Here is a 16,687-nt window from a genome sequence, read left to right as displayed (position 1 = left end):
GCAGTCCATCAACGTTCCCCATGCAACTTGACTGAGCTTGAACAGTTTTGTACAGAAGAATGGGAAAATATTGCCAATCGAAGTGTGCAAAGTTGGTAGAGACCTATCCCAACATACTCATAGCTGTAGTTGCTGTCAAAAATGCTTCCACCAACTATTTACTCAAGGGGGTGGACACTTATCTATCCAAGATATGCGAGTTTTATATTTTTAAATAATTTTCTGAAATTTGTAGAATTTGTTTTTCACTTGGAAGTTGTAGGTGGAAAAAGTCTGATTTAATGCGTTTTAATTCAAGGCTTAAAAGCAACAAAAGGTGAACATTTTGGAAGAGGATGTGAACTTTCTATAGACAATATATATATATATATATATATATATATATATATATATATATATATATATATATATTCTTCTTCTTTCAGCTGCTCCCGTTAGGGGTCGCCACAGCGGATCATCCGTTATGATCCGCATACTGATTTGGCACATGTTTTACACCGGATGCCCTTCCTGACGCAACCCTGGTCGCCTCTTACAACACAGGGATATGGTACACCTATTTTAACCAGGGTATACACCGGCCCAGTACACTAGTACTCATTTCGCCAACCTCGGAAGGATGACAGGCTGAGTCAACCCCCTGGTGTATTAATTCAGTGGCCCAACGGGGCTTGAACTCAGGACCTTTTGGACCCCAAGCTGCTGCAATAACCACTGCGCCAATACCAGGCTCATATATATATATATATATATATATATATATATATATATATATATATATATATATATATATATATATATATATACTTTCTCTAGACAATATATACATATAGTATATATATATATATATACATATAGTATATATATATATATATATATATATATATATATATATATATATATATATATATAATTTAAATGACAAGTGTTTGTCTCCAGCATAGCATACATGTGAAGGATGAAGATGTTGGGCTCCATAGGGTGATGGACTAAGTCTCATTTCTGATTTGATTCCGACCGTACTGTCCTGGGCCTGTGCACTTGTGCTCGGTGACTCAGACGTAGATGAACCTACGATAAATCAAACACACATCAGTGGTTGTCACCTACCCTAATAAGCCAAAAATGGTCACTTTAGCTGCACATACTCAAGAATCCATATTATCTAGCAGTTAATAATTCGCAATCATTTTTATCCATAACAAAATTTTAAATTCACTTGAAAATATTTTATGTGGGCAAGTTGACAGGTGGATAACAGGATGGCATTACCAAGGTGTGGTGATAGATCACTTGATTAATGTTACCATGAGAATTGCTGAAGACAGCGATCTCAAATGACAAGTCACACTCTCAAATAATGAGTTATGCTGGACCAAAGACTTGCTCTGTACTGCTAATTAATGATCTCAGATGTTTTAACTCCTTCAAACCTTAGATGTACGAGCTTGATCTCAGACCTCAAAACTTTGGATTTAATCTGGATAAACCGTCATGTGTGAAGAAATATTTTAGAAATAACAAAGGTCTGATTAAAATATGCAATGCAAGAAAACCAGATTGCAACAAAGTTGCCAACCAACCCTCCAAAATGACCCATTTTCTAAACAGGGATCTAAGAATAACGACAAATCATCTGAAATGCAAGGCCCATCCATATCCATTTTGTATCCGGACGTCTTCTTCCATATGCTAAATATGGCAAAAACAGCTAAAAAAAAAAATAGACAATTTTAGGTGACCTTGACCTTTTACCGTCAAAAGTAATAGGCTTCAGTGACCCAATATGCAAACCCTGCTAAAATATCAAGTCAATCAGATAGAAATTGACGATTTTGTGACCTTGACCATTGACCCTTTGACCTCAAAACAACCAGCTTCTCGCGTTTTATTGGTGAACCAATTCAGTGACTCAATATGCAATCCCTGTTCAAATCAATTTCATGAAAATTTATGATTTTATGCGACCTTGACTCTTGACTTTTTGATCTAAAAAAAAACAACAATTGGCTTCTAGCTTTCGATTGGTGAACCAATTCAGTGACCCATTGTGCAAATTCGTAAAATTTCATGTCAATTGGATGAAAATTGACGCATCTAAGTGACGTCGACCTTTTGCCCAAATTATTAATTTGTCTTCTCCATATTCTCATAATAAAGTTTTGTTGAAAATTTGATGACAAAATCTCAAATGGTAGAAAGGTTACGGCCAGGACAGACACAGACACACACACAGAAGTGATTGCAAAATCCCGTAAACTGCTGCGCAGGGGACAGACTAATGAAGGGCTTGTATATAAATCACATGAAGGGCAAGGACATTGGGAAACAGAGAACAAATCAACACAGTATCTGACATTTTAACCTTGGATCACAGCATATTAGTACTCCAAATAGGCCAATACTAACATGACCTACAATAGTGTTTAAAATTGAAGTACCGCGTTGGTTTTCTGTTGTACCACCGTTACCCTTATTGGAGACAAATTCGTTCAGCTGATTAAGATAACATCGATTAACATCAATTTGATAACTGGAGACCCTTTGTACATTACTTTCCATCTGTATATGGAATATAAATATTTTAATGCAAGTGGTTTGATTGTCGAAATAAATCACCATTGAAGCCTAAGCAGAGGAGCAGGCCAAGCTTTATTGAGAAATACGACAGTGAATTGGTCAAAATGCTGTTATTTCATGTTTTAAAAATCGATTGGACATGGAATTGAAAGTTTTTTTTTATTGTGGCCTTGACCTTCCGCATGTGAAAATAATACGCTACAGCAAATTTCGGGGAAATTGGGCTAGGAGTTTGGAAACTTAAAAGGAACAAACAAACAGGCTCATGTGTATATATGTTGAAGTTGTGCTGTAATTAAGACATCTTGCTCTCATTGGTTGTGGTGTTATTGCTCCTATTAGTCCACTGTGTTTGGGATGATCAAGGTGATATCGAACAAAACAAAATGGCCAATTTATTGCAAACATTGAGCTTGCCTGCCCTTGCTTGCTGGGAAAAATGATGACCACTCTTCAATGGGCTCTCCTTTCATTTGTAAGTTGTCCCATACCTGAGATGGACTTGCTTTTTCCCGTTCCCTTTGGCTTTCGTTTTCTTGTCTGAATTCCATCTTTTTTCATCGCCAGAGGTCTGGGAACCTGCACAACACAGAAGTGGATTATCAGTATTAATGCTGTTTGAATCTGTGAATCAAGTTGTGGCAAGGCACTTTCAAAAAAATTAACTTTCAGGATCAACACTGTTCTCCACATATACACTAGCTTGTCCATTGTCTTGACATTAAGACGTGTCCACAAGAGGGTGTTTCATAAACGCAATGTGATGAAGCTGTGATGGTATTCACAATCAAGGCCAAAGTGAGATCTATGCCAGACTTTTAAATCTTATCTCCACGCACGTGTTAGTGTAATGCCTGCACAGTACCATTCGTGTTTTAACTCACCCGAGTCATGCAGGAACTAAGAAATGAAAAATGAAACATGCTGATTGAGCATGGCAAAGTTTGTGATGCATAATCATCGCGTAGATATTTCAATCATCATCATGCTTTTGTCTTCATATTATTTTTCATGCCCAAGGTGTTGAAACTTACACTCTTCAGCAGCATTTGTAAGTCATCGATAAACTCCTCAAGAGCTCATGAGTTGGTTGCTGACTTTTCACTAGCTCTTTAGCAAAGGTGTACTTTTATGCAAAATATCCTTTAATTCCATGGAAATGGTGGAATTATCTGTTTGGCGCGCTTTTATCTTCGTTATGGAGATGTAGCAGCTTTGTTATAAAACAGAAAGCTTTCAGCCTGTCGAGTCGGGTTGAGACCTTGAGGGTCTTAAAGGATTGCACTTTCACTCCTTCGACCCCACTTTGAAAAACTCATTAAAAGTTCATTAATTTGCACTACCCAACCAACCAAGGAACTCTAACGTTGCTCTCCACACAACTTACAGGCACGAATATGAGACTAGGATTATAGTGTTACCATTGGCAAAGTATGAATAAGAAAGAGATGGAACAAATGGCTGACTGACGATGCATCATAGCAAAGGGACGACCTCAGCGATCGGTGCTCTTAAAATATTATGGGATCTGATTTTGTGGGAGAACAGCTCGGTCTGGAAATTTTGTGGATCTTCTTACTTTGATCAGACAACATTTAAATTGTAATCACATGCCTAACCGTTTATTATACAGTACTCTCGTCTCTCAAGTCTGATGTCTTACATACCAGGGGTCTCCAACCTTTTTTTGGTGGAGGGCCACAAAACCAAAGTGGTGAGGGGCAGAGGGCCACACCCAAAAAAAGGATGCTAAATTCCGAAAAAAATATATATATATATAATTAATAAGCGGAAATTTAAACAAAAATTAGTGCTGAATATATTTTTCTTGTCAACGAATATGATAAATGAATAATCGTGTTAAAAACACATGTGTCTAATATGAATCAAAATCATAATAAAAATTACAGAACGCTTTGATCATTGACCCTGACAAATTGGCAGTATCGCGGTCCGCATTGTATTGTAAACTTAATAAGGCACCGCGGGCCGCGTAAATCCGTCTAAGGGGCCGCATGTGCTCACGGGCCGCAGGTTGGAGACCCCTGTTATATACCAACATAAATTTCCTGTTCTTTTCGTATTTTCCAAGTACCTCTCAACACTTGCATAAACAATGAGCACAAATCTAAACAAACATGGAAACTCACTCCGTGAAGCTTGGTATACAGGCCACAGGCGTTACATACTGGCTCTCCCTCAGCATTGCGACGCCACAAGGTCGTGTTGGCCGTTTGGCAATTAGAGCAGGAAAGACCTACTCGCCTTGATCCCGACTGCTCCGGAAACAAAACAGGCAAACAAACCAGCACAAAAACTAAGGAAATAAGAATGATCGAGTGTGGTATAAATATATAAATAAAGCCATTATGCTTGTATTTGTGTTACTATCATCGAGCCGGTTCTGAGGAAAGAACTCTCTTTTTGACATTTCACAGTTAAGACATTTCAGTGGCTGTTTGCTGGCAGTACCAATCTCTCTTTTGGCTGGAAGAAATTTGGAACTTGGCCCGGCTGATTGTCGCATGATGGCCGACGCTTTTCGGAAGATAATGCACGTTCTTTAACGTCTACTAGTGACGGTTAGCAGAAGGGACAGGTACCTTCACATGCCCTCAAAAAGGACTGCTACGATGCAACCACCCTGCCTGCAAAATACAACAACCAACTTGGAGTCGGATCCTGTACTGCTAAGAATAAATCAAATTGAAGCTCGGCTGGACATTTCAAAGGCAAATGTGGTACATCTGAACCATCCTGGCAGTCCCATAATAAAACAAAAAATAAAATGGAACATTAGTCATAATAAGGACTGCCATGAGAGCTCATCACAAGTATGCTCACCTCCAAGTTTTCTAGTCTGGGTTTGAACCTAAGAAGAATTATGAGGACAATAATAATAATAATAATAATAATAATAATAATAATATTGTTGAGTTTTTGAGTTAAGGAAATGTGTAGTAAGCAGCAAACCATCCGCCGCTGAGGCTTGATGGGAGGCCGGTTGAGTCCGTTCATCTTGTTATAAAGTCCACAAGCATTGCAGAGGTAATGGCCTGTACCATCACGTCTCCACAGCGGGGTGGACATAGCTCCACAATTGACACACTCCCGGCCCTCCATAGACTCGTCCAGCATATCTGACATCACAGTTGGAACGTCAGGAGTAGGGGGTCCCGGAAAAGGGAGAAATGCGTGATGAGTACAAAGTTCACTCGAGCAACTTGCAATTCCAATAAGTCACAAAGGAGCTTACATAGTAAATATTATTTGGTTTTTTCGACAATTCATTGACAACAAATTCTGAGAACAAACAGTACGTTTGATGCATGACAGCTTGAGGTGATGACTTGACAATTGAGGGAATAATATAATATTTAAATTCTAATTAAATTAAGAATAAAAACAACTGTTTAACTACCATAAAAAAGGCATGGGTGCATGAACTGCTCCTATGTACTCAACACGATGAAAGTGAAACAACGAGATACAGGGTGTTGATGTGAAGAATTGTTAAACAAGTTGATTGTCAAACTTCAAAAAGAGTAAAACTATATTAAACTGTGCTTTAAGCGAAATTCCACATTCACACAGCCGAGTATGTAATATTATATTATATTTTTTGCTGCGGAGTTATACATGGAATACCAGAGCCGCATTACCGTTAACCTTGAGTCAGCGAGGCCACAGCGCAAACACGCGCTGTTATCCAAATCGATCCACAAGTAGATCCAAGCACCTGGTAGGATGTATGGATCTGTGTGATGTGAAAGAGCGTTCACATTCCCAAACTAGTCAAACGAGCGAGAGGGAAGTTTTGCCTATCGCTTTCTTTTACTGGCCTCCTCTTGCCAGCCATCTTTGAGCGCATTTTATTTTTTATTTAATTCAAACCAATTCCAAGAAATTTAAATACATATCCATGAACCACCTTAGACAATTCTTCCTTTAATCAAACTAAATTTGTGGCCACTCCAGTTTTACGATCAGTTTTTATCATTTGTCCTGTGGGGTAATGTCAAAAATGTGTGTTTTATATGGTCGCATGACTGGCTGTCCTGAGAAAAAACATTATTACCTCTTCGTGATTGCTTTATTCCCACTGACATTGAAAGTAACAGACGATGGCCAAGTGAAAAGTTCTTAGGCAGAGAAAAGGAAAAATGATGGCGATTGTGCAGTTTCAAGGTTAAAATGTAAAAAAATACAAAAAAAAACTCATTTGTAGAAAACTTCAGTTCAATATCTTTTTCACAATACAGTAGGAAAATACGACGCCAATGATTGGTTTTGTTCATTTGATTGTTATTTTTATTATTATTATTATTATTATTATTATTATTAAACAGGCCATTCATGTGGACTGTATGTAAAACATGGATATGTAAAAACAGTTTGAACCAAAAATAAAATAAAATGCTTCTCCATTACTTTCTGATTGTGATGTAATCGAAAACTAAAGTTAAAAAATATTGCCAGCTCACTCATTCATTATGCATATCAATCTTTGCCAGTATTTGATATTTGAAGAATGTCATTATGAGACCAAGTAATTAATTATCATATCTTATATTGTAAGGTTTCAAGCAAAAAAAAAAAAAATCTTATTATTTTGCAGGGAATAATAATGATTTCACTCAAATAAACGTTAAAGTAGAAACTTTCTGCAATAAGAAGTACAATCATATTCAATAGTAACAATAATAATAATCAGAAGCCCACACTGTTTACAGAGCTCCAGAGCATATCACAACTAATCGAGAAACATTTCAGGGCTCGAAACAATTGTGGATGGTTCACAATGTCGAGGCAAGAAACTCAAATGAAGGTGTTTGTAATGTCTAATTTATTCAGTGTGCCGGCAATAACTCGCCTCCTCTTCACGAAAGACACAATTGGATCTTTAAAGTCGGCCAATGACCAGTGATGGCAGATTGGTCCTCTGGCGTAATGTCCTTCGGATGGATGGCACACACGTTGATGAACTATCGCTTGCCAGACACCAGGGTGGTACTCTATAGTGAGGTTGAGATTCAAACCCAGGCTGGACAGCTCAGAGGTGAGTACGCATAGCTCTCGGCCATTCTGCCAACCCACGATCATAATTAGCACTGGAAAATTTACACACTTAAAAAAAAAATCTAAATTGCATGTAAGGGTGTACTATTTCTCCAATGTTTGGCATTATTTACTCGATCAACTATTTAAGCTTCAATAACCAGTAGTACTGGATGAAGAACTCTGCGGCCTGACATAGACATAGAAAGTCAGTGACTGGCACCAACAAAATTGTGCTTTTCCAACATAGTCCTTGAACTAGAATTACGGGATAGTCTTTTGTTTGAATAGTCATCCATCTTCTTGCTTCTTCAAAAGGAAATCAACATAAACTGATCAACCCTCATGCATTGAATTATTAGTGACCGGTTCAGATTTTTCCACGTAATTTTGGTCATTATTGGTTCAGTTACATCATCACTGGTCAAATGAAGTTTAAAAACCTACACCTGCTGCCTACCACACCCCCCTTCAATCCGATCACAACCCTGCACAAGAATTATGTTGTTTTGTGCAGCTGTGCACACACGGGGTCAACAACTTTGTGAAATTCCAAAATTAAAGGCAAAAGAAAAAGCAGACAAGTTTTGAGGGGGGGGTGAGTGACCTGTTTACATCTAACTGAGTGAGTATTGTAGGAGTAAATATGTCAACGTTCCATCCTGCGGCGTTTAACTTTTCAATGAGCCTTGCTTTCTGCATAAAATAAAAGTAAATCAACTGCTAGGCACTCTGCGAACTCGGGGATTAATGGCAAGAATTGAAGGATGATCACAAGTTCTATAACTTCAGGGAAAGCCAACGAATTTCAGGGTTTCAGAAGCGGCTCATGTAAACTGAGAGAGAAAAAAAGTTATCTCCACTATCCCTTACGCCAACGCTTGTAAACGTACGATATGATAGTGCGGCACGCGTAACTTTACGAGATAGCCTGAAAACAGGGTGGTATTTTGGGTCTTCGGGGAAGGGGGTTCAGGGTTGTCAAAGGATTCCCAACACAGAATGGTGAAGGGAGTCATTAACATTAAAAAAAGAACATTTATCGGGTTTTTGTGATTATCATATCAATTCAATTGCTCCTTTACAATGATATCTTCCTCTATACTGCTCGATAGCAATATTGATAAATGATATCAAACGCCCGACTATCAGATAGACGTGACAGGTTTTATCAACTGAAGGTTGACAATGATGTACTAACTGCCGTGGGAAGCAAAGTGAAGCCGATGTCTCTGTTGTTTGCCCTTTGTCGAATCGGGCAAGAAGTCTGATGAAGAGCTAATGCCCAAAACGTCGGTGCTGCTTTGCTTGTCGTGGCTATTAGCACAAGTTTAGAAACTTTCAGTTGATAAAACCCATTGTTTAGTTATATCTGACAACACAGGCTGAAAGCAGCATTGACGGAGTGTAATATTCCATTGTCAAATAAACAGTCATGAACAAGGACGGGCCAATTCATACACTCTTTAGTATTCTGTACGGGTCGAGTAAACGTTGAAATGACATGAAGACGATGAAAAAATACCCATCAATAAAAAGGTTACTGGTGATGAGGATGTACAACCTTACCTAACGGCCTGCGTGCTGCCATGGAGTGGAGGTTATGCAGGAGAGGGCTGTCAAATGCAGATGGCCAGCCGACGTCGTACGTGTATGTACCTGGGTACGTTCCGTTTATCGGACGTGCCAAAGGACCGGTGAACTGATCGACCCCTCTCACAGGCAATGCAAACGTGCCCACATCCCTTGCAGCCCCCAGCGGGGGACTGGGTGCACCGAACGGGTACCGGGGTGAAAGTGGGGCCGCGGGTGCACAATGATGTGTGGCCAGACCGTAGCTACCCACAGACATGTCGGATCCTGGTGGTGGTGGTGGAGGAGCTTGGTGGGAACCCCACAAGCTCGCGCCTCCAGGGGGTACTGATCCTTGAGCATTGCCCTGCATAGTCTGTTGCTGCAGATACGCGGGTAAGCAATGAGGGAGTGCAGAGTGAACACGTGTGCTCGGGACATACACAGGAGAAGTGGCTGCCGAAAGGAAGGCGCCCTGGGTCTCTCCGTGCGCGTAGCCTCCCGCACTGGCAACGTACGACACTCCGTCCTGCACAGTCGTCCCTGCCAGAGATAAGTAAGCAGCCGTGGCACGATCAAATGCAGATACGATCGTGTCAGTGGGTCCGGCTGGTGCGGTGCTCCACGGCAGGTAGCGCTCTCTACCTGGGCTGCACGGTGCACTCTGCTGCTGCTGTTGTTGCTCTTCATCTTCAGGGCCTCCAGATGTCTCTCCTGGAACATCTGAACCCCCTCGACGTCCCTCATTGTCGTTCCCCTGAAGTTTTGAGCCAGAAGCGGCAGTGAAGGCAGAATAGATGGGGCTGGATGGGTAGGCACTGCCATATGCCGTTGGTGTGTCCGCTTTGCCTCTACTCTGTGCCATAGCAGGCCATGAATGGTTGGCCCAGCGCGGAAGGAGATGCCCGCGGGAGGCTGTGGACAACGTCTGTGGAACAGGAAAAATTGCCGGTTTCCCGTGTGCACATATCTCACAAACTTTCTGTTTTGAGGTTGAATAGGGTGACGTTACTATAATCCGTATCAACGAGGAAAATAAGGCACAAATATTGGAGTTCATTAAACAGCAGTTACATAAATTATACATTTCTGACAATTCTTTATTTTTTTTTCTCCTCTGGATTTGTCTCAAAATCGGTTTCCTCCAGAAAAAAAGGCTTTTCTTATAATACATATATATATATATATATATATATATATATATATATATATATATATATATATATATATATATATATATATATATATATATATATATATATATATATATCCTGGTGTTGGCGCAGTGGTTCGGGCAGCAGCTTGGGATCCAAAAGGTCCTGAGTTCAAGCCCCGTTGGGCCACTGAATTAATACACCAGGGGGTTGACTCAGCCTGTCATCCTTCCGAGGTCGGCGAAATGAGTACCAATGTACTGGGCCGGTGTATACCCCGGTTAAAATAGGTGTACCATATCCCTGTGTCGTAAGAGGCAACCAGGGTTGCGTCAGGAAGGGCATCCAGCATAAAACATGTGCCAAATCACTATGCGGATCATACGGATGATCCGCTGTGGCGACCCCTAAAGGGAGCAGCCGCAAGAAGAAGAATATATATATATATATATATATATATATATATATATATATATATATATATATATATATATATATATATATATATATATATATATATAAAGCATCTTGTGTTTTTAACCAAATCGTATAACTGCACAAGTGTGAAAAGTTTGCATCACACTCAACTGTTCATGGGAACAATGGCATATCGTGTCGACATGCATTGGCACGAAAGATCTTTGATGTAAACGAGCTTTAAATGGAATTTTTAAAATAATACTTTAAATGAGTGAAAAAACAAAAATGTGTGTAAAACTGTCTCAGGCAAAAATTCAGGAAGAAGGAAGAAGAATTAGAAGACAAAGCAGAAGTGGAAGAAGAAGGGTAAAGTGGTGGTGGTGGTCGTATGGAAGCTTAGCTGCTGGGGTAGCTATGATTTCTTGAAGCACGACTATGTCACCGACGCAGTGCCCCTCTACCAGTACACACACTGGAATTGGCACTCATTTCGCCGACCTCGGAATGATGACAGGCTGAGTCAACCCCCTGGTGTATTAATTCAGCAGCACGATGGGGCTTGAACTCAGGACCCCAAGCCACCTCCCTACCGAATGAGCCAACACCAGGCAAAGAGTAAAGTGATGTGGTACAACAGAGTTTAGGTGGGAGATGTTGTTTGCAAAATAAATAAATACATGTAAACTTGTAAACTTCATGTAAACTTGTGTTAAGCACGTCATCGTCAATGGTGTAAACATTTGTGCATGCATGGACGTGCAAGTTTATGTTACACAAATGGTTTTGCTTGCTGGTAAAGTTGGATTAAAATGTGTTAATGTTAAAATGGCAATTTAATAAAAAGTTATCGTCAATATATATATATATATATATATATATATATATATATATATATATATATATATATATATATATATATATATATATATATATATATATACATGAGAAACTTAGTTGGACAGATAAACATGGTTTGCATATCATTGTAAAGGTGTAAATTAAAGGGGGGAAATAGTTTGCTTAAAAGTGCCTGGAAACCAGACTCGGTAGATTGTTAATGGTTGGAGCAGCCGCTGTGGGTCTGGGAGGTTGGTGGTTCGAATCTTGGCCGAGTCATAGCAAACACATAAAGTATGTGCTGCTTCCTTGCCTGATGCTCAGTATTTATAAAGGATGGAGCACGGACAAGCAACCATAGGTTGGCAACTAATGCACAGGCTTCATCAGCCGATGTCCTCCTTGTGCACTTGAAGCTTATTGTAAGGTAACTTGTGTTTGTGTGTGACTCGAGGCAAATATATATATATATATATATATATATATATATATATATATATATATATATATATATATATATATATATATATATATATATATATATATATATATATATAATCTTTGGTTAAGTGTCTAAAACAAAACAATGGAGCCAAATGCGATGGCATTCATTCCAAGGAGTGAGATTGTGTGAAAGTAAGTCAGTGTAATGTGTAGAAAAGTGCATAATTGAAAAATGTGCAGACATGTCCACCAGCGATCACCGATGCAATCGACCAGAGACTTGTTCTGCAATTACTTTTATTTAAATTGTTGGTGCCGATACACAGAGCATGTCTGTCTGTCTGTCCGTCTGTCTGTGTGTCTATCTCTCTCCCTCGACAATAAACCAGCCTAGAGATAGCTCCATAAATAATCCACCCAAAAACTTTCGACCAAACTCTCCGGAGAAGATTCAAGGAGATAGTGTCTGGTTAATCATGAAGATGCGGCGCCGGCCCATGGTAAACTGCGTGATCGAAAAAGTAAACAAAGGCTGAGACATGTTAGCCCTGCACACAACGGTGAGTGATGTCGGCAGGCCTGATCAGATTCCGAGGGGGGGGAGGGGAATTGGATTGTTTTCATCACTAATATTGTTATTTTTTTTCAAATTTGAATTTTCCTTTTTGTGCCATCGATGTGTCACTTCATGCGGGTGGTGAAAGTGATGACTTGGTTTGAACCGAAGCGGACGCACAAAGTGCACCTCCCATTCCACACTCCCATTCACCTCTACCCCTACCTCCTACACACATACACCATGCCTTAATAACCGCAAACTGGGTCACCTGATGATGATCTGGTTATTTCGACTTGAGTAAACCATCAGGAACATCGAGGTTTAGAGATGGAGCAAAAATTAACCCGGGAGTGCACAACGGCAATGTTGGGCCAAATGGCTCATTTCCTTGTCTGGGGTCGTACAGGATCGACCACTTACCCTCAATGTCGTCCTGCGATGATTGCGTCCACCAGTGATCACCGATGTTGGTGGACGCAGGTGGACTTTGCATATTAATTTCAGTTCTGCAAACGGAATATAAATATTTAAATCCAATTGGTTTGACTATTCCCACAACACCCGTTGTTCAAATGTCAAATGATACAACTGGAGTCCGAATTGAAAGACATACAGACAAACAGGTACAGCATTCCAGTATCAATAAGAATTTGAGAGATTATATATTTCAAGCTTTACTCCCCCTGGTTGATTATGATTATTTATCAGACAAGTCGATTACGTTTACAATCCACGAGAATTTGTTTGTCAAGAACTCGGAATTTATTTCATGCAAAGACGTTCACAAAGGGCATCGAGTTCTTCAATAAGAAGATGATAGTCTAAGATAGTCCCCAACAGCGTCGACATACAATACATTTACGTACACAATAACTAATTATATCTGTTTATATATTCAAAAACAGAAAAGAAACTGCTGTTTAGTTTATTGGACCGTTCCGAGTAGTATCTGGGTCCGATAACTTTTTGAACGCGTATCCGAGGGATGATCAGCAAGACCGTGGCCTGACATTCATTAAAATTCCAAGAGTCAGGAAACTATTGACGAAACTGAAATGTTCTCGTTCGTCCTTTTTATATACATATTTGAATCGAATGAATGGACTTATTTTATAATGTGATGACGTCACACATTCCCAAAAAGTGAGGGGATGGGGATAGGGGAGATAGGGCATTTACCTGTAGGTACTTCACAATGAAAAGTAAATATATATTTACATTTTAACGTGTTATCGGTGTACTTGTGAGCGAGTTTAACGGTTTTATCGTTCATGAACATTGCTTCGTTGAATACTCTCACAATTGCGGTGACGCGTGTATATGTATATATCTATGTGTATATGTATGTAATGGGTTCGTGCATTGTCCGCGGACTTGCATCTCAGCTTCGTCTCGTTTGTATTCGTTTGTTACACCGAAAAGTCGACATGCTCAATTGGCGTTGTTGCGCGAACGGGACATTGGGAATGGGCACGCCACGGTTTGGCAGCAATTGTGACATCATCATTATCTGTGAGCACACAAACCTCTAAAAAGAAGAGGTGCCCAACCCGAGCGACCGAGCGAGTGCAAAGAGAGTCAATTATGATAAAAAAAAAAAGTTCACGATAACCGACGGCCTCTCTCGAGATAAACTAATATAGCCAGGTAGCGAGCGGGACACAGCACGGCGTGCACTGGAGATAACCCCACCGATGATTCCTCCCTAGAGTAAGTATCCCAGTATGTCTGTGACGGCATAATAATTAAATACCCCCATGGCAACAGGAGGGGATCCCAGACAGCAAATCCACTGCAGGGATATATACATATGTATGTACAGACTCACACACACACACAGGTAGTTATGGTGGCACCTCACCTGTTCAATCTGTGGTCGGGTCCCTTGGTCGAACCTCGAGTTCCGAGATGTGCTTGGATCGTTCAGGCCTGCGGGAGGAAAATATCACCACAAAAAAAATGGATTTTATTTCTCGAGTCGCGGCCCTGGATACCCTCCTGCGCCGCTGCGATGGGGGTGTTGAGACTGAGCCCCTTGGATGGTTGGTCGGAGCGAAGTTCCGTCTCTCCCCCTCCTCGTCCCCCACCCCCCTCCACCCACTCACTACTGCAGTATCCTTGCTCGTCCTTGCCCTCTCCCCTCACCCCGCCCTTCTACAAACATGTAGACCTACTACCCCCCTTGCAACCTCCGCCCGCAAACTCCACTCTTATCCCAAGCCCTCCCAGCTCATGGGACGAGGTACCCCGGATCTCGCGGAACGCATGCGCACTTGCCATCGACGTGTTGGTGTACGTGGGCACGTTTGTCGATTTACCAAACGAATGGCTGCCGTCCCCGTCCGTGTGTGAAACCGCCGTTTGAATGCCTCAGCACATGGTCCCACACCCACAGCCCACTGCTTCTCTTCTCAATTAATTAATAAACTTGTCCATCCCTCGTCGGTTACACATATCACCAGGGCAAAAAGGCAATACCACTTAAATGGGTCGCACAACTGAGATTTCTTCTAATTTATCCCGAGACTTTCCGGAGATAAGAACAATTCGTACGCACGGCGAGCACGAGCAGAAGCACGAGGCAGGCTCTCAATCTTATCACGGCAGCAATGATTTATACAGAGTGGGCCACTGGGCCATGAAGTTGATGACCCGGGAGAGGTTTTTGTTAAACTTGGGGAACCCAGATTAATTGAGCATGTCGAGTCGCAATCGATGTCAGAACCGTGTTCGTGCAACTCGATCGGATATGTTATAACAATATCATGACGACTTGAACTCCCTACAAGGTCTCGAGCCCCATTGTGACGTCAATGACTTATAAACGCCGTGATGATGATAACATAACACCAACATATTGTGTGTTACACCAAAGGAATCTCATGTTTGTTTTAAACATATACACACTTAAATAGTGATCATAGTTATTTTCATCACTGTATTAATATCTTAAAATCCAATTATTGTCCGCCAAACGTCACCTCTCATGGCCCCTCGCTCCAGCCCATCTTGATGGGAATGGCCGTGGAGCGCCGGGGCCCTTATCTCGACAAGGCTCGAATCTCATCAGCGTCGCTATGAAAATCAAACAAGGCAACGAGTACGGGAGGCGAGATAAAGGACAATCCATGGAGACTCGCTCGTTGGTGTTCTCATAAGGCGGACACGGCCACACGGGGTAAGGATCCACATACATGCTCTTCTATCGGTTTAATTCATCGACTCGCTTATTATATTGTTCCTTTCCTGATCATTTTCCGCATTGTGTTTCGTTTGCTCTTGGGAATGTATTTTTGTTTATTTATCCTTCTTATCTTACTTCCTTTAAAATTGACATCGGGAAGCTCAAAATGTTCTCGGAGAGACAAGCTCTCAAGTCTATTGTCAGACATGCCAGCAATATATATATATATATATATATATATATATATATATATATATATATATATATATATATATATATATAATCAGTATATTAAATGTTGTTGGTAAGAATGAAAATGTCCTAATTATATACACCTCTATAGTGATAAATAACAACAACAAAAAAAATAACGCTTTTCTTGGACTTCAGAGAGGATAGCACATTCTGAGAACTTTTTAAAATGTCTCTTGTATCGTCCGTCACCGATGGAAGAGTATATCCCCAACTGTTCACCAAAACATTTACGTAAAAGTGGAACAAGGGTAGTTGGTTGAGGATTCAAAACTTCCAAAGTTAAGGTTTCAAATTTTTTCAAAAACCTTCTCAAAGTTAAGTTTTCAAAACTTTTCCAAAGGTAAGGTTTCCAAACTTTTCTGAAAGTAAGGTTTCCAAACTTTTCCGAAGTTAAGGTTTCCAAACTTCTCCGAAGTTAATGTTTCCAAACTTTTCCAAAAATTTTTCAAAAGTTACGTTTTCAAAACTTTTCTGAAGTTAAGGTTTCCCAATTTTCCCAAAAACTTTACAAATGTTACATTTTCAAAATTTTTCCTTAGTTAAGGTTTCCAAATTTTTTCCAAAAAGTTTTCAAATGCTACGTTTTCCAAACTTTTCCGAAGTTAAGGTTTCCAAACTTTGGCA

At 40.2% G+C, this 16,687-nt stretch overlaps 2 protein-coding genes across 9 annotated transcripts in view; one reads left to right on the top strand and one right to left on the bottom strand.

Moving 5' to 3' along the window:
• LOC147026246 (transcription factor GATA-6-like) overlaps positions 1–14,706 on the bottom strand; it is a 36,901-nt gene extending 22,195 nt beyond the window's left edge. The window contains exons 1-7 of one of the 3 annotated variants that reach the window (XM_085881460.1): positions 14,486–14,706; positions 13,045–13,130; positions 9,208–10,138; positions 5,554–5,720; positions 4,731–4,859; positions 3,072–3,159; positions 950–1,071 (exon numbers count right to left, since the gene is read on the bottom strand). In XM_085881460.1, the coding sequence (XP_085737586.1) occupies positions 950–1,071; positions 3,072–3,159; positions 4,731–4,859; positions 5,554–5,720; positions 9,208–10,075 (1,374 nt within the window). In that variant the 5' untranslated portion in view covers positions 10,076–10,138; positions 13,045–13,130; positions 14,486–14,706. The remainder of the gene's footprint in view (positions 1–949; positions 1,072–3,071; positions 3,160–4,730; positions 4,860–5,553; positions 5,721–9,207; positions 10,139–13,044; positions 13,131–14,485) is intronic. The other 2 variants (XM_085881461.1, XM_085881459.1) reach the window with 2 other exon arrangements.
• An 826-nt stretch (positions 14,707–15,532) lies between these two features.
• The window catches only part of LOC147026245 (uncharacterized), a 165,889-nt gene continuing 164,734 nt past the window's right edge, over positions 15,533–16,687 (top strand). For 4 of the 6 annotated variants that reach the window (XR_015058184.1, XR_015058188.1, XR_015058186.1 and 1 more), the window contains exon 1: positions 15,533–15,802. The gene's annotated coding sequence lies outside the window, so the exon portion shown is untranslated. The remainder of the gene's footprint in view (positions 15,803–16,687) is intronic. The other 2 variants (XR_015058183.1, XR_015058185.1) reach the window with 2 other exon arrangements.

Source organism: Eptatretus burgeri, chromosome 5 (genome assembly GCF_056783735.1).
Source record: "Eptatretus burgeri isolate ZD-2024b chromosome 5, Ebu_testis_v1, whole genome shotgun sequence".
Taxonomy (NCBI): domain Eukaryota; kingdom Metazoa; phylum Chordata; class Myxini; order Myxiniformes; family Myxinidae; genus Eptatretus; species Eptatretus burgeri.
This window is presented reverse-complemented; position numbering and strand designations above follow the sequence as displayed.